Source organism: Diorhabda sublineata, chromosome X (genome assembly GCF_026230105.1).
Source record: "Diorhabda sublineata isolate icDioSubl1.1 chromosome X, icDioSubl1.1, whole genome shotgun sequence".
Taxonomy (NCBI): domain Eukaryota; kingdom Metazoa; phylum Arthropoda; class Insecta; order Coleoptera; family Chrysomelidae; genus Diorhabda; species Diorhabda sublineata.
The window spans coordinates 17893830-17921750 of NC_079485.1; the positions used below are offsets into that span (position 1 = coordinate 17893830).

At 30.1% G+C, this 27921-nt stretch overlaps 1 protein-coding gene across 3 annotated transcripts; it reads left to right on the forward strand.

The window, feature by feature from the left end:
• The first annotated feature begins 733 nt into the window (after positions 1-733).
• Positions 734-27234, forward strand: LOC130451335 (palmitoyltransferase ZDHHC15B). 3 transcript variants are annotated; one of them, XM_056790289.1, is made up of 9 exons: positions 788-872; positions 929-1160; positions 1475-1596; positions 1834-2181; positions 2251-2380; positions 2471-2600; positions 17838-17918; positions 22059-22087; positions 26671-26859. In XM_056790289.1, exons 2-8 carry the CDS (start codon positions 1028-1030, stop codon positions 22084-22086), a joined length of 972 nt encoding a protein of 323 aa, XP_056646267.1. In that variant the 5' UTR covers positions 788-872; positions 929-1027; the 3' UTR covers position 22087; positions 26671-26859. The 3 variants fall into 3 exon arrangements, with proteins under 3 accessions (XP_056646269.1, XP_056646266.1, XP_056646267.1); XM_056790288.1 differs by lacking the exon at positions 22059-22087 and having other exon boundaries at positions 759-872; positions 26671-27234; XM_056790291.1 differs by lacking the exons at positions 17838-17918; positions 22059-22087 and having other exon boundaries at positions 734-872; positions 26671-27234.
• The last annotated feature ends 687 nt before the right edge of the window (positions 27235-27921 follow it).

Consider the following 27921-nt stretch of genomic DNA (forward strand, 5'->3'; position numbering starts at 1 on the left):
AAAAATATCAATGAAAATAATAAAATAATTGGAAATAAAACATTTTGGTTCATAGAAATAAAATATTGAACTCTATCCGCAACAAATATAATAATTATAGTTTATGAATATAATCAAACGTCAGTCACAACTTTGATAATTTCTTATACAGTAAGTGTTTAACTTCAGATCTCAATCCCATAGTACAATCAGCGCCACGTATTATCCCTACAGAATTCAGACCATATTTTAAACGTACCGTCCATAAGAGATGTTCCTCCTTCTCTACACTCCATAGTCTAGATGCTCGATCCCTATTACTGATATATTTGATAGGTTATATCAGTGTTGCCACAATTTAAAAGCTGAATGTAAAAATTGAACTAGAAAATGTACTAGATTGTACCAACTTCAAACAAATTTAATAAAATTATAGAAAGATGTATAAACATAAGTTTAAATTAAATTTTTTTTCCAAAAATGTTATAGACTGTGTCAATTATTATTTTAAGGATGAAAAATTTATATAAAGTTTACCGATAAAATTAGCAATGCAGTACAAAAATCTCACGATCTAAATATAAATCAACTTGGCTCTGTTTTCTAATTATTGTTACAATCTAGTACAATTTCTAGTTTATTTTATTAAACGAAAATATAAAATAACTTTGCGAACGCAGGGAAAATGTATTAGAAAAAAGGAAAAATGTACTAGCCTATAAAATACACTAAAATGTACTAAAACTGTACAATTGTACTAGCTCTGGCAACACTGGGTTATATCACAAATTAGAAAGAAGAATTATTTGACAATTGACGCAGTACTAGACGTAAAAAGTAACATTAAGTAATTATAAAACAAGAAATTTATATTCAATTGTATTTTTATGAATGTTAGTATACATGTTATCTGTATCATTAAGCGATTTCTCTATTATTAATATTGCAGATAAACATTCAACCTTGTCTTAATGTATCCCGATGATAAAGTTAAGAAATGGATTTATTAAATAGTGTGGTACAGATAATATAAATAACAATACTTCTAATGGCAGTACCAGGGGGTGATAATAAAGGTCCATGTTACTGGTGTTTCAAGGCAGTTAAATGGATACCCGTTTTATTTATTGTAACAATAGTTGTCTGGTCTTACTATGCTTATGTTATTCAACTTTGCCTATGTAATTATTCCCCAATTTTTTGTATATTATGGTATTTTATAATTAAAATATATTGAATTCTAAAATGTAGGTTAATATTCTCGATTCAACCATGTCATATTACATTTATTCAGCATTTTTTCATTAATTACTAGTACATAATTTATGATTACATGAGAGTTTGAAATTTTAAAATCAACCTTCATTAATAAATATATTTTCATTTGGATTTGTAATTGAAAGTTTATGTTAATTTTTGGAAAGATATAATTTTTTTTAATGAAATATAATAAATATCGTTTAACTTAAATAAAAATTTATTATTGTTTTTTTAGTGACCATGGAAGATCTGGTTAAGCAATTGCTATACCTGGTTTTTTACCACATTTTCTTCTTCATGTTTTGTTGGGCATATTGGCAAACAATTTTCACAAATATAGCTACAGTGCCTAATAAAGTAAGAGATTTTTTGCTGAAAGTTATCTCATAATTTTCAAATTTTGTACTGTTAAAATGAAAATTTTACTAATCGGATTTTAGCGGTACATTAATATGAACATATATCAATTGATGTATCAAATAACTATTAATCTTTTCTCACTTCAGTTATAAACCTTGGAAATTGTGGAGTTATTTTAATAAAGTTTTCTATATTTATTAATGTCTAACTAGTGCTAACTTGTTTATTTTTCAGTATTCAGTTCCTGATCATGTTTTTGAAGCTTATATGAATAACGCTGATAACTTTGAAACACAAAACAGCATGTTAGAAAATTTAGCTAAACGTTTACCTATTGCCAATATTACTTTAAGTGGAGGAGTACGTTTTTGTGAGAAATGTAGAGTTCTTAAGCCTGATAGGGCACACCACTGTTCTGTTTGTGGTGTTTGCGTGTTAAAAATGGATCACCACTGTCCATGGATAAACAATTGTGTGTCCTTCACAAACTACAAATTTTTTGTATTGTTTTTGGGATATGCACTTTTATACTGTATATATGTATCCCTTACATCACTTACTTATTTCATTGCCTTCTGGAAGGTGAGATTTTAAAATGCATTCATTCAATATCAGTACATATTTTCTAAATAATTAAATACAATTTTTTAGGGTGACTTACCAGGTATGGGACGATTCCACATATTATTTCTATTTTTTGTCTCTGTAATGTTCGCTATTAGTTTACTGTCACTATTTGGTTACCATTGTTACTTAGTTGTTGAAAACCGAACTACACTGGGTAAGTGAATATAAAATTAACAGGTCAATGAAATAGATATGTATTAATCAATAGAAACCAATTAATTTTGATTACTTGGTTTGTTAATAGAAGCGTTCCGGCCACCAAATTTTAAAGATGTAGGAACAGATAAGTACGGGTTTCATATAGGCAGGTACAAAAATTTTCAAGAAGTTTTTGGAGAACATCCTAAAAAATGGTTTCTTCCAGTCAGTACCAGGTATTACATTTACTATTCACACACACCCAAATGTATATATATATATATATATATATATATATATATATATATGGAGTAATATATATCAATTAACCATATACATTTAAAAATTTAAATGATTAAATAATAAATTTTACTTTAAGTTTTTTATGTCTTGTTTATCAGAAATTGATATTTTTTATATCTTACAAAGATCATTTCTTTGATTGTTAATTTCTGCTAATTTTTATCTTCAGTTGATATTTTGCTATTTTTGAAATCAAATTCATGCTTTTCATTTTGTTCATGTAAAATATGGCGTTTTAACCTACTTCAGTATTTTTAAAAATATATTTTGATAAAGACTATTTTGTATGAAAAGAGACCTAAACATAAGTTTTTTATGTCTTGTTCATTATTAACTGATAATTTATTTTGTTTTGTGAAGATCATTTATTGTTAATTTCTGATAATTTTATCTTGAGTTAATATTTTGGTACTTTTGAAATCAAACTCATGCTTTTCATTTTGTTCATGTTTATGTAATGCGGTTGATGCATTTTTAGTATATTTATGACCATTTATCCTATTTTCCAGATATTGCATAGTCATACCTATATAATTTTTTGGACAATTTTAACATGGTAATTAAATTATTGAATTTTTTTTCGATTAATTTTTTTTTATTCGAAAATGTTTTCTGTAATTAGTTTAGTAAGTCTTTTGTAATAATATATGTAATATTTTGGATTTTCTTAAGTAATACTTAAATTAATTTTTGATTTTGATTGATAATTAATTTTTGATTCAGTTGTACTTATATAATATTATTAGATTTCTTTCTAATGTATGTACCTATTACATTAATATGTGATATATTGAAATTCAAAAATTTGGGTTGGATCCTGTATCTTTACATCTTAATAAAAATATTCGCCGATTCCTTTGGTTCATCCTTTGGTTCGCAAGATTCTTGAATGAATTAGCTATACAAAACTTTCAAATAATGGTTCTATTGATACAATTGATGCAAAACAATTACAAACACACAATGCAATACCACCAAAACTATATGGACTATCAAAATTACACAAGCCGAATATTCCAATACGTCCAATAGTATCATATATCCAGTCACCATTTCACAATCTATCTAAATATATAGCGAATATTTTAGAAAAATCAACTTGAAGATATTTTTATATAAAAGATTCATTCATACTTAAATAATTTCTTATATACATTACATATCCATAATTATTATAAAATAATATCTCTAGATATCGTCTCAATGTACACCAATATTCCAAATGATTTACTAGCACATATTTTAAAAGAAAAATGGAATTCAATTGGACAACATACATCCCTCACAATGAATTACTTGAAGGCATAATACTCATCTAAATGAATAATTATTTTCAATTCCAAGATTTCCATCAACAACTGGATGGTTGTACAATGGGATCTCCAATTTCTTCGTACTTGGCACAAATTGTAATGGAATATATAGAAGGAAAAGTGCATTAGTGTATTATGTTTCAAACGCTATGTTAATGACTGTTTAGCTGCAATTCCGAATGATAAATGTAATGATTTCCTACATGCTTTTATATATTCAACACTAAAATCCAATTCACAATAGAAATATAAAACAATAACTATATAAATTTTCCAGATGTGACACTCATTAAAACTGATGATAATAAAATAAAACTTAATTATATACAAAAGAACAAAAGAAACGTGGTCTGAATGATACCTAAATTATAAATCACACCATCAAAAAACAGTATCATGATAGGATTAACAGATAGAGCTATAAATCTAAGTTTACCCGAATATCACTCTGAAGTAATTGAGAAACTTGAAACTAGCTTATTACATAAACAATATTCACACAAATCCAAACTAAGGAGAAAAAAATAAGAAAAACTAATTTTAACACAGAAGAGACCTAAAATCGAGAACATTTAGATGTATTAATATTCATCGCCATAGTCTGGGACTGAAATTATGGTTAGATACATACAATATAAATATATATATATATATATATATATATATATATATATATATATATATATATATATATATATATATATATATATATATTGTAAAATATATTATAAAAATAAATATTGAATTTTGAATTCTGTGAGTTTAAAAATTTTTACACGCATTTATAATATCAAAAATCACCGGAAATCTTAATTATTTCCCAGATGATGAATACATAAGTATTCGAAAGTTCGGTAAATATATTAAAGTTAGTCCACTTTGGTGTTTTCTTGCCACGTTCCCAATGAAAAACCGCTCATAATATAGCTGGCAAGCATATATAAATATATATATGCTTTGCCATCTATTTGTATATATATATATATATATACAAATCAATTAAATGAAAAACTGAAATATATCCCAAAATATATAAATCGAATATCAATTACTCTATACCATGTTTAAATTTACCAAGAAATTATATAGGAGTGACTATACAATATCTGGAAAATAGGATAAATGGTCATAATTATACTAAAAATGCATCAACCGCATTACATAAACATGAACATAATGAAAAGCATGAATTTGATTTCAAAAGTACCAAATTATCAGTTAATAATGAACAAGACATAAAAAAACTTAAGTTAGGTCTTTTTTCACACAAAATAGTCTTTATCAAAATATATTTTTAAAAATACTGAAGTAGGTTAAAACGCCATATTTTTATCTGGTATTTTAAATACATTTTGTATGAAAATAGACCTAAAGTCAAGACAAATCAGCACGAAATATATAAATCTTTTGAAGTAGTTTCTTGTTGCTAATAAAAAGCGATTTATTGTAAATTACATAGATTTTGAGATTTTTCAAGGTAACACATCCCATTAAGTGACATTTGAAATACTTGTGTGGAAAAAGAATAATGGATACTATTAAATGTACATTATGTATAAATATGTTAGGTTTCACAAAAATTTTACAAATTTATTATATTATATTTCATTCAATTTCACTAGAGAAACTAAATAGAAAGTGATCCAGAACTATGTACATTAATTTCTAAAAGTGATGGTACATTCAAAATGAGGACAAGTTATCTATATGTTCTAAAACTGAATAAGAGAGATGTGACCATTTAAAAAGGTTAATTGATTAATTGTTTCTTGAGATCTCTCCCAAAGGTTTTGATTATGGAATTCATATTTTGGCAGCGACCCCATCCCATATCCCATCCCACAAATAAAAACATCTATAGAAATATTACAAGAGCATCATTGTTGTATAGAAAACCATACCAACATACTATTTCTGGATTGATTAAAGACATTACAATAATTAATTTTATATCACCATTAATCTCATCTCTTACATCTTACATTACAGTAAAATACATACTTTCTATACTGTATCCCTGAATATGTGAAGCGACTTTTAATATAAAAAAATTTAAATTTTCATTTAGTTTCAAGCCTGCCTTATTTAAATACTAATTTCTAACATAATTTTAGTTTTGAAAAATTAAGTATTTGGAAATCTAATTTTTTTGTTTATTTCACAAATCGAAAGACATATTTCTAACAATCACTGTTATAACGTCCATAACGATATTAATATGTTGCAGAGAACTGTTAAACACTACTGTTATACTTAAACTGTTCTTAAATACAATGTTCACATTAGAGACAAAAGTTTATGTGATTCAGTATTATGTTACTGGCGAAAGATAAGGTTGATAAATATTTTTATTGCTGTGTTCACTTAAAGGTATACTATGAACAAAAGTACTGCTTGGCGTTTGAACCAGAGATTTCTTACAATAGGAAGCATTCATTATAGAAAGAAATATAGAAAAGTTTGTGATGAAACTGATGCAGATACTTTAATTGCTTTTTATTCGATAGATGCAGATCCCAAAATGTTACTCAGAAATCGAAGTGCAATTACAAACATAAGTAAAACATCTTTAGAGAGAATTTATAAAGCAAACAGTATTTATTCATGCAAAGTCAAATTAGTTACACTTTAGAAGAAGGTGATGAAGCAAGACGATTACAGTTTTTGTCGATATTGAATCTCCATTAGATAAATAAAGCAAAAAAGTCAGAACTTCTTCCATTGGAATGTGAGGTGTGATGAGTTATACAAGCTAGGAATCATTGGACCTTACTTTATTGAAGGAATGTTAAAATCAGCATACTTACAAATTCTGCAAAGATTTATTTTTTTCAAGACTGTTGTCTTGCTTATCCTACACATATAATTATCTATTGGCTAAAAAAAAGTTTGGTGAAAAATGGTTTGGGGAATGCGTGTGATGTGCCTGCTAGATCTCCAGATTTTACAATATTGATTTTTCTGTATGGGATAAGGTAAAACAAATATTTTAGCAAGAAGACATTCCAATTGAAAGTGTAATGTCAAAAAATGTAAATCTCTGCACAGTTCGATCAATTACTAGAGAACAAGTTCAGACAACTTTTGGATAAGTCTGGAAAAAAAATTATATAAGAGGACTACTGGAGACATTTGATTTGAGGTTTTCTACTTTTATTAAAATATTACCAATTAGTGTTAAACCTGCAGTAATAAGCCCAATGTGAATTTTTTATCTCTTACTCGAGTCGTTTTACCTATCCAAGGCCACAGTGTAGTTTAATTGAATCAAAAACATAGATCAAATATTACAAGTTTACCTTTTTTGCATAAAGAAATCTCATTTTACACCTTTAAAGAATTGTCTCTCATACAAATAAAACGAGAAATCCAGAGTGTAAAAATGTATCTATTGGTAACTACTTGAATGGACTGAAAAGACCTATCTCAAAAAATCCAACAATCAGAAATTCAGATAGGACCTAGGCTCGAAAAAATTTTCAAAAAGCATGCAGGTTCGCAGAACATCTACAGACGACCTTCCAATCGAATGATAAAGAAGAGTCTGAAGATTGAAATGAACCAGAACCCTGGCTTTGATCTGATTACTACCGAAGTTCTAAAACAACTAACAAAAAAAGCCCAAAAACTTAGCAATATTATCAAAGCATCATTCAGATTGAAGTATGTTCCTAGGATGTGGAAAGTTGCAGATTTCATTATGATCTCCACACCAGGAAAGTCTCTTCACGAAGTTTCATCTTACAGATCGATTCCATTACAGCCTGTCATCTCGAAGCTCTATAAAAATCTACTCTATCAAGTCCATAGAATCAAGCACAGAAATCCTTGGAATAAAAAAGGTCTGTTCCACTTTCTTCTTAGATGTGGCACAGGCGTTTGATAAAGTATGGCACAAAGGATTATTCCACAAATTGAAAATGGTTCTACCAAGACAATATTCAAAACCCTAAAGTCTTATTTGTCAGACAGATATTTCAGAGTAAGCAAGACGAATTGTATTCTGATTTAAAAGAAATCAAGGCAGGAGTGCCCTAGGGTACCGTACTTGGTCCAGTGTTCTATCTGTTGTACACTAGTGACCTTCCTGAAGTTGAACACCACACAATAGCTACTTGACACGGCGGCTATGGCCATGGGAGGTACTCCCGAAGAAGCTGCTGAAAAGTTACAAACTTTCATTGACCAAATTAGAATATTAAAATGTATGAAACTAGATCCATTTACAACAATTTTATGAATAAAAAAGATAGGTACTTCTATCAAAAGTAACAATGTTAATATTTCTTATGCTAATGCAGCAAAATGACTCTCGACGTGAGTTTATGTCAAAAAGAAACGTAGATAGCTTGATATTAAACATAAAAAGCAAATATTGAGACTTATTTGGAGCTGTGGTATACAAAACTGGGGTTGGGCCAGTAAGAGTAACATCGACATTATTAAACGATTTCATAATATGATACTAAGGAACATCATCGGGATATCCAGATGGAAACTGTTAACCAAATCACAACCGAATTTACCAGAAGCCATGAACATCGGCTGCTTCAACATGTGAACGTCGAGACAATCCAGCTCCTAGATAACACAAACATGACCAGAAGACTTTAGAGGATTAAACCCTTCCAGTTAGTGCAATTACTTAGTGAGAAAGCAGAGCATAGTGCGGATAAGTGTAATACGCTAGTTTAAGTGTTATTGAAACATTATACTCTAAGGTCCACTAGTGAGTAAGACCCCAATTATAAGTTTTCCAATCCAAGTGATTTAGGGTAGAATAAAATTGCTCATTGATCTCTTTCTGATCAGATTCGAATTTCACTAAACATTTCTTTCTGGGGTTCTTTATAAATAAAAAAAAGTACCCTGAAACTAATGTAGATACATAATTCTGGTCCACCGTGTATGTCTATCAAAAATATCGGGCCCAACCAATTTGCCTGATGATGACCTGTTAAGTTTGATTTTTTTTATTTGGCCTGACTGATTTCTCATATACGAGGATGTATTGATATCTAGTTAACCTAGACCAGCTCCATGTATAAACAAAATATTGCGTTACCATAGCAACGAACAATAACTTATTAGAAGTGTCAGTGTAAAGTTTTTCGTCAAAAAAGTAAACCATAGTTACGCAATAAATTAAAAGGAAAAAGATGTTCACCGAAATTGTGAAAATCGAAAATTGGAATATCGAGCCATCATCAAGTACCTGTATTTAAAAGGTTTAAGAGGTAAGCAGATTTACGAAGATATTCTTAATACCCTTGGTAATCAATGTCCTTCGTATCCGACCGTGAAAAATTGAACTGTAAGCTTCAAAAGAGGTAAATTTTCCATTGAAGATTATGATCGATCGGGAAGGCCAGTTTCTGTGTCAGCCCAGAAAATATCGATGAAGTTATCACCGTTGAATTGGACTAAAACAGATATCTGAAGCACTGAATATTTCATACGAACGCGTTCATCATATAGTTCACGTCAATTTGTACATGAGAAAAATTGCTGCAAAATGGATCCCCAAATGTTTGAATGTTGACCAAAAGCGTGCAAGGGTTCGCGTTCGATCTGTGCTCGATTTGAAAACGATGTATTCTCAAACCGAGATGGATGAGACTTGGGTACATTTGTACGATCCAGAAACAAAGCAACAATCGATGGAATGGCGACACTCTGGTTCTCTAAGACCTATGAAGTTTCGTGTCCAAAAATGTGCTGGAAAAGTTCTTGTTTCAGTTTTTTGGGTTTGCCATGGAGTAATCATAATTGTTTTTTTGGATGAGGGTGGATCAATAACTGGAGGTTACTATTCGACATTAATGACCATTCTACGGGAAAAAATTAAAGAGAAAAGACGCGGAAATCTATACAAAGGTTTTTTGTTTTGCAGGACAACCCCCCTGCACACAAATCTCATGTTGCCATGCAAAAAATTCGTAATTTAGGGTTTGAACTACTAGTACACCCCCCTTATTAACCAGATTTGGCTCGGCCCGACAATCATCTCTTTCCTCAACTGAAAAAAGGTTTAAAAGGTCGTAAATTTTCTTCCAACGAGGAGGTAATAAAAGCTGTTGCAGGTTCGCTGTAATAAATGTATCCAATTAAGAAAAGAATATGTTGAGTAATAAAATATTTTGACATTTTGTTTGGTTCTATAGTAGGCTAAGAATTTTTCAATATATTCCCGTATTAGTTAGTTATTCATGTTTTTGCTTTCAATGATAAATACGTCTAACTTTGTGTAAAAATTCAAATATGGATTCCAGGTTAGTTTTCTGTTTAAATATTCAATTTAGTTTATGGATTGCAAATATATGAATAATTTGGTTCAGGTCAATTCAATGTTACAGTACGAATTGCTTTTGCTTATTGATTTATGTAATAATTCTATTTCCATATCTCATTCAGATTTATGTATGATACATTTTCCCCCTCCTTTTCCCAAACCTGTTACATTTTTTTACACATTTCATCATCAAAAGCACTTCTGGTGCTACATTTCTCTCTCTTGCTTCATAAAATTAAACAAAAATGAAAGTAAAAACAATGTGCGGCCAATGCAGTTTGATGGAAGAGTTACTTTCCAATGAAAAAGTTACTTAAAAAAAGATTTTTTATTTCAACATATCAAAATCTTCCTTTAACTCAACAATTTTTTCCAACCATCCACAAAATACGCGTTTGCCTTTGCCAAGACCAACTCATTTGTCTGGGATTTTTGTTTGGGAAAAGAAAGTAGTAGGGGTAACTAGTACAGATAAATATGACGAATGTGGCAATAAATCGTAACGCCGTTTGGCTAATTTTTCTGTAACAATAGGGAAGGAATGGAGAGGCGAATTATGACGGAACAAAACATTATTTTTCAACAAATGCGCTCGTTTCTTATTAAGTTCGACATCAACACCTGTCAGCAAACAGCATAATAATGGCCGTGACCTTATTGGCAGAAAAAGGGTTTTTGCTTTATTGGTAACACGTTTCTCGAGTTAAGTTATTATTTCGACTGAATTTTTATTTCTGAAGAATAATGGACTCTTTCATCTACTATGAAATAGATAGCAAAACACGTTTGAATTTTTTATGTCACAAAGCTTTAGATCAGCATTAAAGAATTGCGGCACAACCCATGCAGATAGTTTTCTCATATGTAATCTTTCATGAAAAATATACAGTATCCGATAGAGCACTTTAGGATAATACACACCAAAAAAGTCTTGGCCCCCCTTGGTAATTTTTCGCAAGTTTATTTTAATTTTAGAATTTTTGTTTGCAAATACTTGTTTATCTTATCATACAAAAAAAATTACAAAGCAGAAACTTGTATTCATGTAAAAATAAGCAGAATTTTGTAAAATAAATCCGAAAAAAAACAAAATAATTTTTTTTTTAAATATGAATACTGAAAATAATATAACTTAATAACTTGTGTTTTCACCTCTTCTTGTAATTAATTCTCCAACGCTTCTTGGCATGCCACGAATTAGCTCATCAATAACATTATTGGGCATATTGTTCCACTCTTCTTGAACAGCTGCAGTTAGGTCCCGGAGAGTTACAGGGGGGTTTGCTCTATTGGATATTGCTCTGCCAAGATAATCCCATACATGTTCGATGGGATTCATGTCTGGTGAGTTTGCTGGCCAGTTTAATCTTTGGATATTTCCCTCTTGTAGCATATTCTGTACCCTTGGTACGCGATGTAGTCTGGAATTATCATCTTGAAAAATGAAATTTGCTCCTTATTAGTTGCGCAAAGGTTGCACGATTGCTTGGATAATGTTTTGAGCGTATATGGCACCGGTCATTGTTCACTCAATAAGAATAAGTGGAGTGCGGCGACCATACATTATACCCCCCCAAAACATAACTGATCCACCTTGATAAGGAACAACGCCTCTTGCGAAAATTAGTCGCTCTCGTCTACCTGGGCCTCTCCAAATTCTTTCCCGGCGACTATCACTCTGTAGGCCAAATCGTGAAAATAAGACGTTGCGCCATTGGGGTAAAAGCCAATTCCGATGCTCTTCGGCCCATTGGCGACGTTCAGCTCTATGTCGAGATAGAAGTCTAGGTACCCTTAAAGGTCTTCTTGCCCTGAGATTTAAAGAATGTAACCTCCTTCTTATGGTACTTTTCGAAATTACTCTTCGGTAGATATGCAAAAATGACTTCGAAGGGCTGTTACCGTTATTCTTCGGTATCTTCGAGTGAAATTAGCCATATACTCATCTTCCCTCTCTGAAGTCACTCTAGGTCGACCAGACACCGGCCTTCGTGCAACGCCACCAGTTTCTTGAAAAAGGGCCACTACCCGCCTTATCGAAGTTCGCGGCATATTTAAACGCCTAGCAATCTCATGATTTGAGAAACCCTCTTGGTGTAGGGTCACAACTCTTGCTCAATCAAATTGATAAATCGGATTTCCTGGCATCTTAGACAAACTTCAACGAATACTTTCTATACACACTACAATTCAAAACTGACCTCTTACAAAATTCTGAATGTTTTCATACGAAAACAAGTTTTTGCTTCCTAATTGCTTTTATTTCTATGATAAGATAAGAAGATATTTGTAAACAAAAAATGCTGAAATTAAAATAAACATGTGACAAATAAACAAGGGGGGCCAAGACTTTTGGAGGTGTGTGTATTTATGTAACTGTTTCTTGATTTATCTAATCGGTTGTCAGCGTAAAAATGTAGAGTAAGAGTAGAACTTCTCTTTTCTCCATATTCAACAAAGGAAACATTTTTTATACGAGTATTAAAACAAATCTGTATGTCAGATTTATGTGAAATTTTGACAGATAACATTAGAAACATGACGAAAAATAACAATAAAATTATCCTAGTTTTCAACTTCTAAAAAGTTCCTGTCCTTCAAATCGCTTTTGTAAGACTTTGATATTTTCTGGTATATAGGAAAGGTTTACTCGTAATTCTCTACCAAACTTAGCTATCGGTGAAAACTGTTTAATTTTTTTCAAACTAACTAATAATTCCTCCTATATACAAATGATCCTGGATCTAATCCCATCTAATCCCATTCATTGTAAATATTACCTGTGACGGAAAATAATGAGCACTTTTGTTTTTATGAAACACTGCTGGTAAGTAAATTTATTTAAACAAATCGTACGAAATTTGAACATAAAGCATATTTTTTAGATTAATAATTTCTGTTGTTTGTCAAATTATACATTAATCAGATAAGCAAACATCATTATAGATGTGATTAATTTATAATTAAATTCTATTCATTAATGATAAATTATTTGACTAGATTATGTTTCCATTACTAGAAAAATAAAAATAAATTGCTCCCTGATAACCTTGAGAAATTTTGATTATAGTTCTTCCAATATCAGGTGCAGATTTTAAAAACTACCTCATTTTATAAATTTATTATTTTTATAAACACTTTTGAAAATATGTAAATCTTATGAGAGAAAGTATTCGTTAAAAGGCAATCGAATCATTATTAATTGGACGGCACTATAGGCCATTATTTAGACAGATGCACTTAAATATAGTATACTTGAAACTCGTTAACTTACTACAACTGAATAAAAAATTATAAAACGTAAATAGAGTTTCGTTTAAACAGGGTACCAGACGTGAACTGTGCCCTTTTTGTACCCCATTCGTATTTTTTTCTGGAAAACGAAATTTCAAAGCAAAAACCATAAAGGAAAATTAATTCTTTGCAAAAACCATAAAGGAAAATTAATTCTTTGCAAAAACCATAAAGGAAAATTAATTCTTAGCAAATTAAACAAAAGAAAAAAATAATTTCTATTCCAAAGTATTTTTCTAAATAATAATGGTAGTCAGAATCGTCTGAACTAGAGTCATCATTTGATTGAATTATGATGTGTTGTAAAGAGGGTGCTACCACATACTCATCTTCTCTTCAATAACACGTTCAACACAGTTTTCCAAAGCTTTTGGCGGTCTGTTGCTAGAACTTTATTTACGAATTCTACAACCCCTTTACTCAGTTTTGGAGACTGATTACATTTTCGTTATTCTGATTCTACGTTTGCCCATAACTAACTCTAACTGCTCTTTGCACAGCTTGTCAATATAATAAATTTTATCAAACTTTAGACCTTTAATAACAGTAATCAATTCTTTGTTGGGTCTTTTTTACGATCACTGACAGGAATAATAATATTTTTTACAGGCATACATGCTAACATTTGATCTTTGTTACTACTACTATTTGGTATCTTAAGGAGTTGCCACAAGTTATAGGATGCGTTGTCCATAACGATTACTGACTGTGGTCGAATGTTAGCTAAACGCTGTTCATTAAACCACTTTTCAAATAATTTTGCTGTCATATCTTCATGATAATCAACTGCACAGTTTTTAATTTTTTTTTTAGCAGATATTAATAATTATAATGCGTTTCTCTTTAGAACATGGCCCATTCAAACAAAAATTTTTACACTATTATCAACCCAAACAAAATTTACTATATCGTGACTGTTAAACCATGTTTCATCTAGATAAATTATGTGTCTATTAGAACTTCGATAGTTTTTAATTTGACACAAATAATCTTGTCGCCATCGAACGATCCTTGACGATTCGGTTATTGCCATCCGTTTATTCAGTTTTTTGTCTTTAAAACCACATGCTGACAAAACTTGACGCAATGTTGCTAAACTGGTATAATTGTATTCTGGATAATCTGCTACCTTTTGTTGTATTACTTCTAATGACACAACCCTGTTTTCCTTATATAAATTATAAATTGTCCTACGTATAAAATCTTGAGTAGCTTTGTCAACTGATTTTACTTTTTCTTTACATGTTTTTCGATTCTGTGAATGATGCACAGCAACCCCTTTCGAGACTACTCGATAAATGGAAAATTTATTTATTCTAGTTAATTCAGCAATTCTTTATTCTTAAATTCATACCTGTCTGTATCCTCACTACACTGTGCAATTTCGATGTTTTCATTGGTAAACAGAGTCCATGTGGACTAACGGTTTGTTACCGAATTTTATACGGGGAGTAAATATTATTTTTCATTTCTTAATTTGGTATGAGTGCCGTGCATATTTATGAAATATTGATTGATCCTCGCATAACTGTCTTCTGCAATTGATATTAGAAGAACTGTACAATATTTTATATTCGTAAACTAATTGTTGAACTTTTATTAATTACACATATGATGATTTGAAGTCGGAAGTAAAGTTGGTATCCATTTGGAAATTAGTTATATCAAATAATCAGCTTCGCATATATTTTATCTTGATTTTAGTAACCATTTCATGTTTTTGATTTATTTAGTAGAAAATATTGAAACTAATTGTTATAATGCAAATAGCTGTAAAACCATATTCAAACTTTTTAAATCTAATTAGTTGTTCTACTACCTACATGAAAGTTGAAGATAGGTACACATAATAACATAAATAGATGGTCTAATATTCAACAGTCCGTATTTATATATTTTAAAAAAAATTAATATAATGCAATTGCACAAGTTATTATTTTTTTATAAAGTTATGTTAACAGTATATATTATGATAATGTGGCATGTGATTATGACTTTACAACAAATTTTGATAATCAATATCATAAGATATAATAAAACAACATGCAAGAACATACTTCTATTTTTATAAAATGACAAACTGTAGGAAATTTCTTTCACTGATTCTGTCATCAAATGGTAAGCTAAAATACAATCTTCAAATTGTTTTCCAACATTTTTATTATATAACCACTGATGTAAGTGACCACATTTGACAGTTCAGTACATTAGTTCACGAAACCTCTGGTGGAGTTAAAAATTGTGTTGTTTTGGCCCTTTCGAGAGTGCTTTATGTAGGTTTACAAAAATAAATTTACTGGGTAATTAATAGTAACATTTGACATTACAATCAGATTCTAGTTATATGTTGCAATATATAAATTATTTGATTGTTTCATAGAACCTTATCATATTTTTTGGCTCTGAGAAAGGGTACGGTCCTGCTGGAGGCTCCCGTCGACACGTCACTGATATGTCTATTTCCTCCTCAGTCCATTTAATAGAATTTCTGGGTACTTATAAAATACATGAATTATAGTAATCAAAGTAGTCCCACTAAAGTAGAAAAGGGTGGAGAAATTTTGAATGCGCACTTGTCGAAGCTCATTCTTCCGTTTTTCATATCTATGATTGACACCTACAACAGTAGCAACCAGCCTAGTATTTTATAGAATTGATTATAAAGAAACCACTCGATTATTTACTCAAAAACATACGTAGGAACAAGTTGAAATGCTTTTATGAAAATTTACATTTTACTAATATATTTCTGAAATTAATGATAAATATTTATAAGTAGTATAAATCGATTTTTAAACATCGCATATCCTAGTAAAACTTATTTTTGTTCTGATTTTATGTAAATACCTTCATTTAGTCATTTCCTATTATTATAATATGTCATGATTACCTTTTGAATATCATAAATAGGTAATTTATGTTCAGGTGTGTACCAGGTATGTGTATGTTGCAAAGAACAACAAAATTAGGATCTAATAATAAATAAAAATTATTATATTTCTAGAAAATTGGAGTCTCTAAGAACCAAGTGAATTACGCATTCGTTCGCGTAGAAGATATCTCTAAATTAATTTAATGTAAATGATACATTTTTATAATCTTATCACAATAATCTGCCGTTTAACTTTGCTATATGTATTACTATAGAATTTATTTGAAATTAAATGAAATATTTAATATTGAGTTTGGAAAAGTATAGAAAGTATATACTATATTGTACAACTACATTGCATAGTCGTGAAGAAAGAATTCGGTTGTGGTTACAATGGTTGTTTAAAATTGTATAATAACCTAACATGCCAATTTTGATTGTGTCAAGATTTGTGCTAATTATTTGCATATGAGCTTCTCCAAATCAAAATTGCATATTCCATCAGTTGTTGGTATTTATGATTTGTATTTCCAAAAATTTGAGTATTTGCTCAATTCCAAGTTTTATTTTTCTTAATATTCAAATTTAGTGAGCCTTTTAGGCAGGGATTATACATCCTCTAATGTTGTCTGTTCCACTGTAATTCCTAATATTTAGGTTTTTATCGATTCTAATTTTTAATTTTTTATAATCGTTTGTGTTGAATACTCTCAAGATAGGTTTATTCTTACCTCAAACAATAAAAAGAAGATAACGGAAAAATTAGAAATTATTAGTAACACTTGATAGGCATACTGAATATGACATCATTCCTTGAGTTTTTTTTTTAAATTTACTGCACAGGTGTTTGAATAAAAAATTCTATCAAAAATGGGTTAAATGTCTGAGCTTTTTTATTTTCTTCGTTATAAAGTACAAACAGTTTGACAATCCTATATCTTATCCAAAAAGTTATTTTTCTTTATACGTCGCAAGAGTTCGTACTTTCGTCCATGCTACTAGGGACGGAAGTGTGTACCTTCGACCGAGATATGAAGAAAAATCATATACACTACACGGGCCGAAAGTTCATATTTCGCCCTTTGTAGTATAATATACTATTATCATATACCTGTTGTATTTTGATTTTGTCAAAGAATAAAACTCACCTGATCTTAATAGACATTGAAAATTTTGTCATTAAGATCTCTTTAGATAACGGCTTCTTAGATGTTTAAAAATCGACTAGAAGGCGTAATTTGAAAGAACCACCTTTCTTAGGACCATTGCAATTGATCTAATATCTTGTATTAATATAGGTTTACATTACGTCACTTTGCTTTGGATGGTGGTACTGCCTTGCTATTGTTATGTTATTAATCTGCAATGAATAATATAAAATTTTTATGACTTTTTGTAGTTTGGGTAACGGTTTAGAGTATCCTGTACACTCTCGACTCCAGCCAAGTACCTATCAATCAATGGACAACACCCGGAACAGGTCAGAACACGTACCTAACTAATGCTAATTAGCTAACGCAGATTATAATTTTTAATTCTATACTTTTATGTCGGCATGGCGAACTTAATAAAAGGGATTTCGTCTGAATTAATCACCTTATTCTCTCCAAAATTGTTTCATTAATGAAAACAGTTCAGTGATTATGAGCTTTTTTGGATAGAATAGTAATATGGGAAACTAAAATCTCAAAAATATGCTTAGGGCATGAAAGACTGATATTTTATGAAGGGATGTTAATTTTTGAAGATATTACAGACATATTACTATGAACAATCAATTTTCATACTAGTAGCATTTTAATATTAATTTGTGAATCTCAAATGATAATTTGGTGGAAAACTAAAAAATGTGAAGAGCATCTAATGGATTTAATTATATGCAATGCTAGAAGAATTTTGTTTAGTTCATTATATAGTGTTGTATAATATTTTGAAAAAATGATGATGACTATCTAGATTTTTTATTTGGAACATTCACCACAATATGAATATTCTTTTAAAATTAGTGTTTTCCGTTCACCATATCTCCAGCAGCTCCTCATGCTGCATATCTTTGATTTCTTATTTATTGTAAACTGATGAATGTCATCAACCCAGAAGTAATAAAATTTCTAATTTACTGGTAGTAATTTTCAAAAACATTCACATTTTTTATAGTGTCCAATCTATTTTGATTGAAATACTAGTAAGTACACTTATTTGTTAACAGTAATTTCACTTTTTTCATTTTTTTTTTTCAAAATTATCTAACTTTCCTCAGAAATCGTCGTTACCACTGCTCTATCTCAACTAACAGTTCTTTTTGTTTTAAATATTAAAAATAGTATTGAGAGTTATGCTTAAAACATAGTGACGTGTTTTTTTTTAAATTAGCCAAATTTGCTTTTAATTTATATTTTGGGTTTTACATTTTCTAAAATAGTTTGTTTTATTATTATCCGAAAACATTTGTGCAAAAATAGTACACTTTGCAGAGTCACCACATTTTGTTAGATACCTGATATCTCTCAAACAAAAGAATTAAGATGTAACGCTTTCAGGTATTTGTCTGTAATTTGAAATATATCAAATATAGTACTGTACTAAAGATACGTTTTTTATTGACATTATAATTTGGCATTCTTACATGTTAGATATACAAATTAGTGATAATGTTACCTTTCAATTTTTTTGTTATAAACTTATTCATATTGTAGGGATGAATGCAACTCAGTTTTTAATTTTCCTAATACAAAAATAGACGGTTAAATGAACTAATGTAAAATTTTTCTTTATTTTAAGTGTTGAATCTATTTTTCTGAATCTAAAGTCAATGTTCTAGCCAATTAAACTTATCATGAAAATGTGAGTACAAGTTCATGTTAATAATGTAAATGCATAACTGATATTTCCAAGCATTCGTAAAATATTAGACCTTCAAATCCCTACTTAATACAGCTATTTTTTAGAAAGTTCGCTTGGCCTATATTTTAGTCATTAACTTCACAAATTTAACTTGTTATGAAGACTGGTTGCCACTGTGGATTTTTTATTTATTGCAATAAATAATTTTAAGAAACTTCCAGTAGTACATTTCTTTTATATTTTTTTATTTTGAAGTTGTCCATGTTTGACTGCTTAGGTTGGGTATGCTTGGATGAAGATAAAAAGCTGCTAGCATTTTATATTTATTTTGGGTGAATAATCTCACTTACTTAATATCGTGTACTGAAATCTTTTTACTACACAAAATTATTGAATGTTCAGTAGTTTTAGGAGAAAGCTATTATTTGTAACTCTAAACTTTTTTTCCAAATTCTATCTTCTATGTAACCAAAATTGTGTAATCCGATAGAACATGCTTATATCCATATCTACTTAGGTGAATGTGAAACTTTTAAAGGTGTTCAGGGATAACCTTTAAAATTGCGCAAACTTACACTGAACTAGCTCAGGTAGATATATTGGTTGATGTGTTTCGTCCTCACTGTGTAACCATCAACATTTCGTTTTACTGACATCATAATATCCAAATATGTGATCTGCATAAAGCGTTCTATATAATTTGATGCATTTTCCTACAATTGTTTTAATCAGTTAAGCTTTAATATTTCTTAATGTTATTTAGATATTTTAAATTAAAGTGTATGCGGATATTTGTCAAACAAACTGGCATACATTGTTTTGTTAAAATGTACTAATTGAATTTCAATTCTCCAACAGAGTTTAAATTACATCATATTAAAACTTCTGTTTTGTGGATCTATCTATTTGAAAAATTGCTTATATACTGTATACCGTATTTAAATTCATTACTTCGACAGTTGCAGGACATATGTTTATTTGCAGTATTAATTGTGATATGTCTTCTCATTAACATATAAGGTTTTATGAGTCTCATAAGTTTTATTGGTCAAATATAATTTTAGTATTTTTATGAGTTGGCAGTAACCTTGAAAAAAATTTCTTTGATGTTATCAAATTATATCAAATCACCTACTTTTGACATTCATCTGTCAAATAGTACTAGAAGTACTGTTCAATTGCTACCTGTACTTTCTTATTCCATTTATATTCTTAAGAGTAAAGTAAAGTGGCATTTGGAACAAGTGTGAAGTGCCTGCTTTTGAGTACATTGTCAGCTAATTGTGATGTAAAAGACATCAAAGTATCCACAATGAAATGTTTCATATTGTATTCAGTAAATTGTATATGTGGAGAGGTTTTAAAATAAAAACTTGGACAATACTCGAAATCTAAAATTATACATTCTTGTATCAAAAGTACCTATATCATATAGGCAATAATTTTCTGGTATTCTCAATAATAATTTCTAGGCTGACATTTTAGAAATGCCCTAATTGATAAACCTGCTTTTTTAACGCCATAGCAATAATTTAGAGGAAGAAGTTTGGAGATACAGCAGACAAAAATTATCTTTGCTCCAAAACGTGTTTTTAAGTCATTTTCTAAAATATGCTCTGGCATGAGACACCATATTGCCAGGATCAAATTTTAGATATTCCTGTAAATTTTGAACGGATTTTTAAGTGCAACTTTGATTTAGTGTCAAACCTTTTTTATGCTAAGAGAGTTTCATTTGAATTGAGAAAAATTATACATGTAAAAAGCAGTATACAAACGAAATATAGATTGTATAAATAGAAAATTTCATTAAAAATTTTTGCCTACTTATATTGTTTCCTGTCTTAACAAGTACTTCAATTTTCTTAATACATTTTGGGTATTTCTATAATTGATACATATAACATCGATTCAAATTTTTCAATTGATATTTTTTATTTGAATTATATTGTGGATACTTCTAGTGTTGTATTTAGTTACTAATTATATTTTCAAAAATTGACAATAAAAAAGTTTTTCATAATCATAATTTCATAATACCAACTAAGTTTGTATACTTTTATTTCAAGTTTGTATATATTTGAGAAAGTTAACCTTATCTTGAGCTAATTTTGACCGACAGTTGCTATTTTGAATTTTATAATCGATCTATACTATTTTTTAAATCTATCTTAATTAGCCAAAAGAAAATTTCTATTTTTATCTATTTGTGAATATTGGATATAACATTTTTGTAGAAATTTGAGAGAAAAGAAAAAATGGAATATTGAAGAACTAACTCTTAATTGAGCAATTATTAAAATTTTACAATCACCCAGGACGAAAGCGGTTCGGTGATATGGGTGAAAAAAAAAATTAAAACATTAATATAGGAAGAGTTGAACTGGTTATTTCATTCGTTAAAACGTTACAATTTTTTGCTCTTCATAACATATTTTTTCAATTAGATCTGGAGCATCTATTTTTGAATTAAGTCGTACATCACCATGTAACATACTTCTTTAACATAACTACTAACGAATGGAATTCTGAAAAATGGGGTTTCACAACAAACAAATTAAATTTAAAATAATTAATAAAATAAGTAAGAAAACATTCTCAGTATTCTTTTTAAATATACTGGTGTTCAGTTCAGTAATGTTTATCACTGATTACTTCCTTAATCTAGCTGGCGTAGATTGTATGGAATCATGTTAATCTTGGTTGATAAATTTCAAATAATGTATGAATTAGTACAAGACAATTTGTTTTGATTATTTTTTTTTTATAATTCTAGGGACACTATTACCCTGTTACCGAAATGAGGTAGGTAGGTTCGGATTTTAAAAAATAACCATGGATTTATGTTTTTCTAACAAATCTAAATTATGCTTAAATATGAAAGCATACTAATATCACTAAAATAACTACATAAAAAATGTCGCACGATAATTGTGAATTTTAATGAAAATTCATTCTATATCACAAGAACCATAACAAAATATATAATATAAATAAATATACTCAGTTGAAATTATACAATAAAGAAATATAGAACCCCCTAAACATTAATAGAAAGAACAAGCTAAAACCAATGAGAATCGAACAAAGAAATTTAGCATTATTTACATTAATATACTAACATCTCCAAAATTCTTGGACCTCCCACGTCACTTTGAAAACAAAATATTTATCAAGGCTTTTTTTATACATTTAATCTTTAATTATTTTACCGTTGCTACCCAATTGAAAATGTTTAAAAAACAATTTCATTGTTCAATAGAGCAATAATAGTGGCTTTGCATGATTTGGATCGACTTACCGAATCATCCAATCGCGGATAGGCTGAGGATTCCGACTTGTGCGTACTAGAAAAATAACGCGCTGAATGAAGAAATTTAGAAGAACGTATGATCGATTACTTTGCAGTACCACAATATGGTGAAGATTTGCTGGAACAAATTTGTGATCTAGGAGACCATTAAGAGTATCCAGGTTAATCTCCAGGTTTTGTTTCGCTAATGATAGTCGGTGACATCACGATACACATACACGGTATGCCTATGCACAGACACGCGCGATCTCTCTCACACAATGTGACGTCACGTTAGAATCAAAATTGAAGTATAATGTATGCTATATACTTGTTATAAAGTTTTATGTCGAGTCCAAAAGTAATATTTGATGCAAATACTTGTCTATATACGTATTATTTGTATGGATATTGAATTCACCATTTTAATCTCACGTTCTTAAGGCCGCGTGCGGCTTACAAGGAGTATAATTTCCTGCCTGTTCCGTGAAATTTAAAATATGATTAGCAAAATATGAAATTCATGATGGAATTATATGTAGGTAAATAAATAAGTTTTAAACCTGAACATTTTGCATGATTAGAACTACCCTCTTCCAAATAAATGGAACAGACTCGAGCTAAAATAAATAACGCATAAATAATGGGTATAGTATCTAAATATTTCCAACCAGAGTGAAACCGTTCTTGTTTATAATTCTACAAGTGAATCAAAAAAATAAAATAAGTATAATTGTTGGATAAAATTGTGTGTGTTATTTTGTGATTTACGATATTCATTTACCATATTTTAAATAATATTTATCCTCCTCTACAGGGTCCTGTGCACTATATGAAACCAATGTATTTAATACCTGTTTTTTTTTTGGTATTTCGATTAGTGTTTTTGCATGTAGCGACGGCAACTGTGATTATTATAGCTGCTAAACACAAAAAAGATCACAAAACATACAAAAATCCAGTAAATACGTACAACTTCAACCTAATTCCAGCATGACGTCATGCGCGAGGCGTGTCAAATTTGAGCCGACAATTCAGCATATCGGTGTTTGTGTATCTATGATGACATGGTGGTGGGTTGGCCAGGGCGAAATCGTTCAAAAACAAGGAGGGGGGGACATAAGTAGCTTATTCCCATTTCAAATACTATGACAGGGGAGAGTGATTATCCTCTAAGTTTCAAATTCGTTTTATTATGCACTATTTTTTATTTGTCTTATTTCATTGTTTAGTTACAATTGAATTCATCCAATTTGAATTTGATATATGACCGAATTAAATGTACTTTTTTATACACGTATTGTCTTATAATACTCGTTTTGACCAACATATGAGCGTCCAAGAATTTTGTGTATATAAAAATTAAAAAACTATCTTTTAATAAAATGAAAATATAATGAGAAAATGAGATTTTTTCATTATCTTCTGGCATAGGCCCATCTGGGACTATTTCCACATTTTCACTATGCCACATCTGTTTAATCTCAATTGCAAGATCTGCATATTTGGCCAGTTTCTCATGGTGTTTGTTGAGAACGTTATGAGTGTTCGGTATAGCTATATAGACAAGAATTGACTCTTCCATCAACTACCACGATGTCAGGTTTGTTATTCGTCACCTGTCTATCGGTGATAATGTATAGTGTACGGATTCATAACATTTTTCCTGTAGTTATTCATATCTATAATTTGATCCTGGATAGTCATCATGAAGCCTTCGTTCTCTGGAAAGAGATTGCCGTCAGTAAACCATCTGTTTATAGCTTCTTTGTCAACATGCGGCTGGTTGAGATCGTGATGATGTCTACCGTGTAGTACCTTTCGTGACCACAGTTCCAACTTCTCATAGTCCAATACTATATTTGAGTGAGATTCTGGAGATGCGAGTTTGAGGGGATATTAATCCTTATCCGCCTTGGATATAATCCGGTGTAAAGTTGAGGTTTCTGATTTCCTATGAAAGAATTCATTACCTGTCGAGAGTGCAGGTTAAGAAAGTCGATCAAGCCTCTCCCACCCTCTTTTCTGGGTAATGTTACTCTACTAGTGGATGACGGGTGGAGATTGTTGTTATTCGTCATCATTGCTCGTGTCGACCTCTGAATACCCTTTAGCTCTGTTTTCGTCCACTTCAGGATTCCAAAAGAGTACGTTAAAACGGGCGTGACCTAGATGTTGATTGCCTGCATCTTTTGGTGTATTGATCCTGGATTCTAGCTTTTGAATGTTTGAGGTCCAGCAAGTTAGCTTGTTGAAATTCTTTATTATTATTACAGATACTTCTACAAACACAAAAAGCTCGAAATATAAAATTTGCTAAAAAGAATGCTACTATTATAAATATTTCCATGCGAATGATTTGACATGTGTAATTACTGATTTTGAACGAGTTTAGTTACAACAATACGCAGTAGAATTGACCAAGAAATAAATCAACTTAATTGTAGGATAAAATAGAGCAGTATGTTTGTAGCAGTTACAGTAAAATTTGATATATTTAGATTTGCTTACCAGAATTAACAAATTCCTTCTATATGATTTAAATTTAGTTGTACTAAGATGGCTTAATCCCTTTCAAAATATCCTTCTCGGCTATAGTAATGGGAAAAAGTATGCAAATGGTCAAATCTAGGGAACAGTGTTATTTTTACACACGATAAGCAATTATTATTGTCCAAGCCATGAATTGTTTTTCAGGTCGATTTCTCTGCTGTTTATCACGCATACCCCATTGTCAATGAATTACACTATGAGCAAAACTTTCATATTTAACAAAGCTTTCGTATTTTTTTCAAGGGCAACAAAACCGAATTGTCATTTCTTATTTCAAGTCGTGGCGTAGCGTTCTCTTCTATCTCTTCTATCCACATAGGTGAGACAAACTCCTCAGGCTAGGCAGCGGAATTTTTGAAGCTGAGTAGAGGGGAGGCAAAAACTGGTAGGCCTAATCACAGGACACTCAATTATCACAGATTCAACACGGGTAGAGCCGCCGATCCAAACTGTCAGTTCTGTGGGAAAGAGGAGGGAACTACGATACATATCCACTACAACTGTTAAGCTCTTAACATAGAAAAATCCTAGTATTTCACTTTATGGGTGAGCTTTGCTTGAAAGCCCGGAAGATTTTCCAATTCTGGAGAGCCTCCTTGCACTAGGGCGACCAAGGGAGCTGCAAAGAGATTACCCAGGCAATTGGGACCTACAAGACATCATCATTCTTAGTGATTAGCTATTCCTTTATTTCCTTATACTCTAAACTATGCATTTTCTAGAAATAAAACCATTATTTCTTCCTGTTATTATATTATATGTCATTTTGAAATCATTTAAAATGTAAATATGAACATGTTTTTAATCAATCCAATTTTGTTTAATATATTGTGTAGTCATGTGATATTTTATATATGAATAAATTTAATTTTCTACCAACGTGTTTCAGCAGGTCGCAAACAGAAAATAATACTAATTGAATTTTACGAATTGATTCTTAAAAAACAGAAACTTCAACAAGGATTTTTAGTAAACATTTCATACACTTATGTTAATCTGGCAAAAGCAAGGAAAACCTAACATCACATTTTAACCGCTTTTGAATGTAACTTACCACTTATGCTTGCGTTCTTTATATGTGATACTTTCAGGGTCTTCCAAATTAACATATATTTTTCACGATATTTGCATACATTGTGAAAATTGCGAAACGCCTTGAGACGGTCTGATCAAATGGAGCACTATAAACTATTCAGATGAAAGACTCTGCAAAAGTATAGATTGATAAAAAGTATATTGAAAATTCTAAGTGTGCTTTTTAATGATTCCTGGTTTTTTCTTTCTTGTATAAAATGTGACATTTGAAAAAATAGAGAATAAATATTTTCATACAATCATAAAGTTTTTTTAATAAAATCTGGTTAGCATTTTTAGAAACCCTTTAGACGACAATATCCATTATTTTAATGATTTGAGAGATTTGTTAAAATATATACACTTTTTTACTGTTAGCTGCTACTAAATTTATATTTTGAGTAATATTTTGCTAATTTTATAAACTCGAATGTACTTGCTTGATTTAACTGTTATGTATTTTATGCAGTTTGGGCGATGGACTAACATTTCCACAGCGACAAATAGATGAAGATCAAGAATCACTTTTACATCGGAACTATGAAGATGACGTTGAATCTGTTTGACGTCCATGAATTGAATAAAACGCTGTATTCTATCCGTAATTTAATTGAGGAGATATTTTGATATTTTTGTTATGAAATATTTATAAGGTAGATGATATATTGTTTTATTTATAAGGTTGAGTTGAGATAGGTTAATATTAAATGCTGTTCGTTGTAAATCGTTGAGGCCACGGGAAAAAAATGAAATTGGCAACATAACAAGATTTAACATGTAGTTTGAATCCTTCACTTATTCTACGGAAGTGGGGAACTGTCATCATAGAGGTCCAAATTGTTTACTGTACTGTCGTTATTATTTAACCTATCTTATGCTCTAAAACCTAGTCCACAGAGTACTTCGTTAATCTGATCAAGTCTCTATGTAGATATAAATTCTGAACATGGTATTTCTGTAATTAATTGACCCGTCAAGTGAAGAACTTAAAAACTAGTGCTGTGATGGATTTTAAATAAAACTATTAGTAGGAGTAATTGTTTTTTTTTCTATTAAATTCTATTTGATGTATCAAGGATAGGGACTAGCTATATGCCCCATTTGTGAAGAATATCGTTTCAAGAAATGTATTTTGAGATTTTGAATTGAACATAACGGGTACTCCTGGTGTCGATTTTTAAAATTCGACCCAATTACTATAAAAGTCATTATTCTGACATGCTAGGTGGAAATTCTCTTCACTAATACACAATACAGTAAAACTGATGGATATTGTATTTTTAATCATTATATCTCTGTCCTACGATATGATTATTGGGCAAATCGATCTTTCGTTACTTCCCACGAAAACATGAATTCTGGTTCAGAATACTCTAGGATTGAGAAAGTTTAGAGATAACCGACGAATTTGGGTAAATATTCTTACAATTGAAAAACCTGTGTCTACATGTCTGTGCTTGAGAGCTAGAGGGAGAGAGACCAACTTAACAGGAAACTTCAAAACTTGAAACTCTCTTTCCAGAACTCATAAAACCAACATACAAAAATGTGGACAATGGTCTTTTTTAATAGTTTCATTTCCATTGTACTAATTCATAACAATTATGAAAAATACAATTTCCTTCATAAATTGGGAAGTGCTGGACTTGTGAATTGAAATGAAAGATAGATGTTTGGACTTGATGTATTTTACATAATAACTACATTGATATTCTGTCAA

Excerpts from the sequence above, each read along its gene's own strand:
- LOC130451335 (XM_056790288.1), top strand. The coding sequence starts at position 1,028 with ATGGCAGTACCAGGGGGTGATAATAAAGGTCCATGTTACTGGTGTTTC. Across the intron at positions 1,597-1,833 it reads TAGCTACAGTGCCTAATAAA|TATTCAGTTCCTGATCATGT; the intron begins GTAAGAGATTTT and ends TTTATTTTTCAG. Across the intron at positions 2,601-17,837 it reads TTTCTTCCAGTCAGTACCAG|TTTGGGTAACGGTTTAGAGT; the intron begins GTATTACATTTA and ends GACTTTTTGTAG.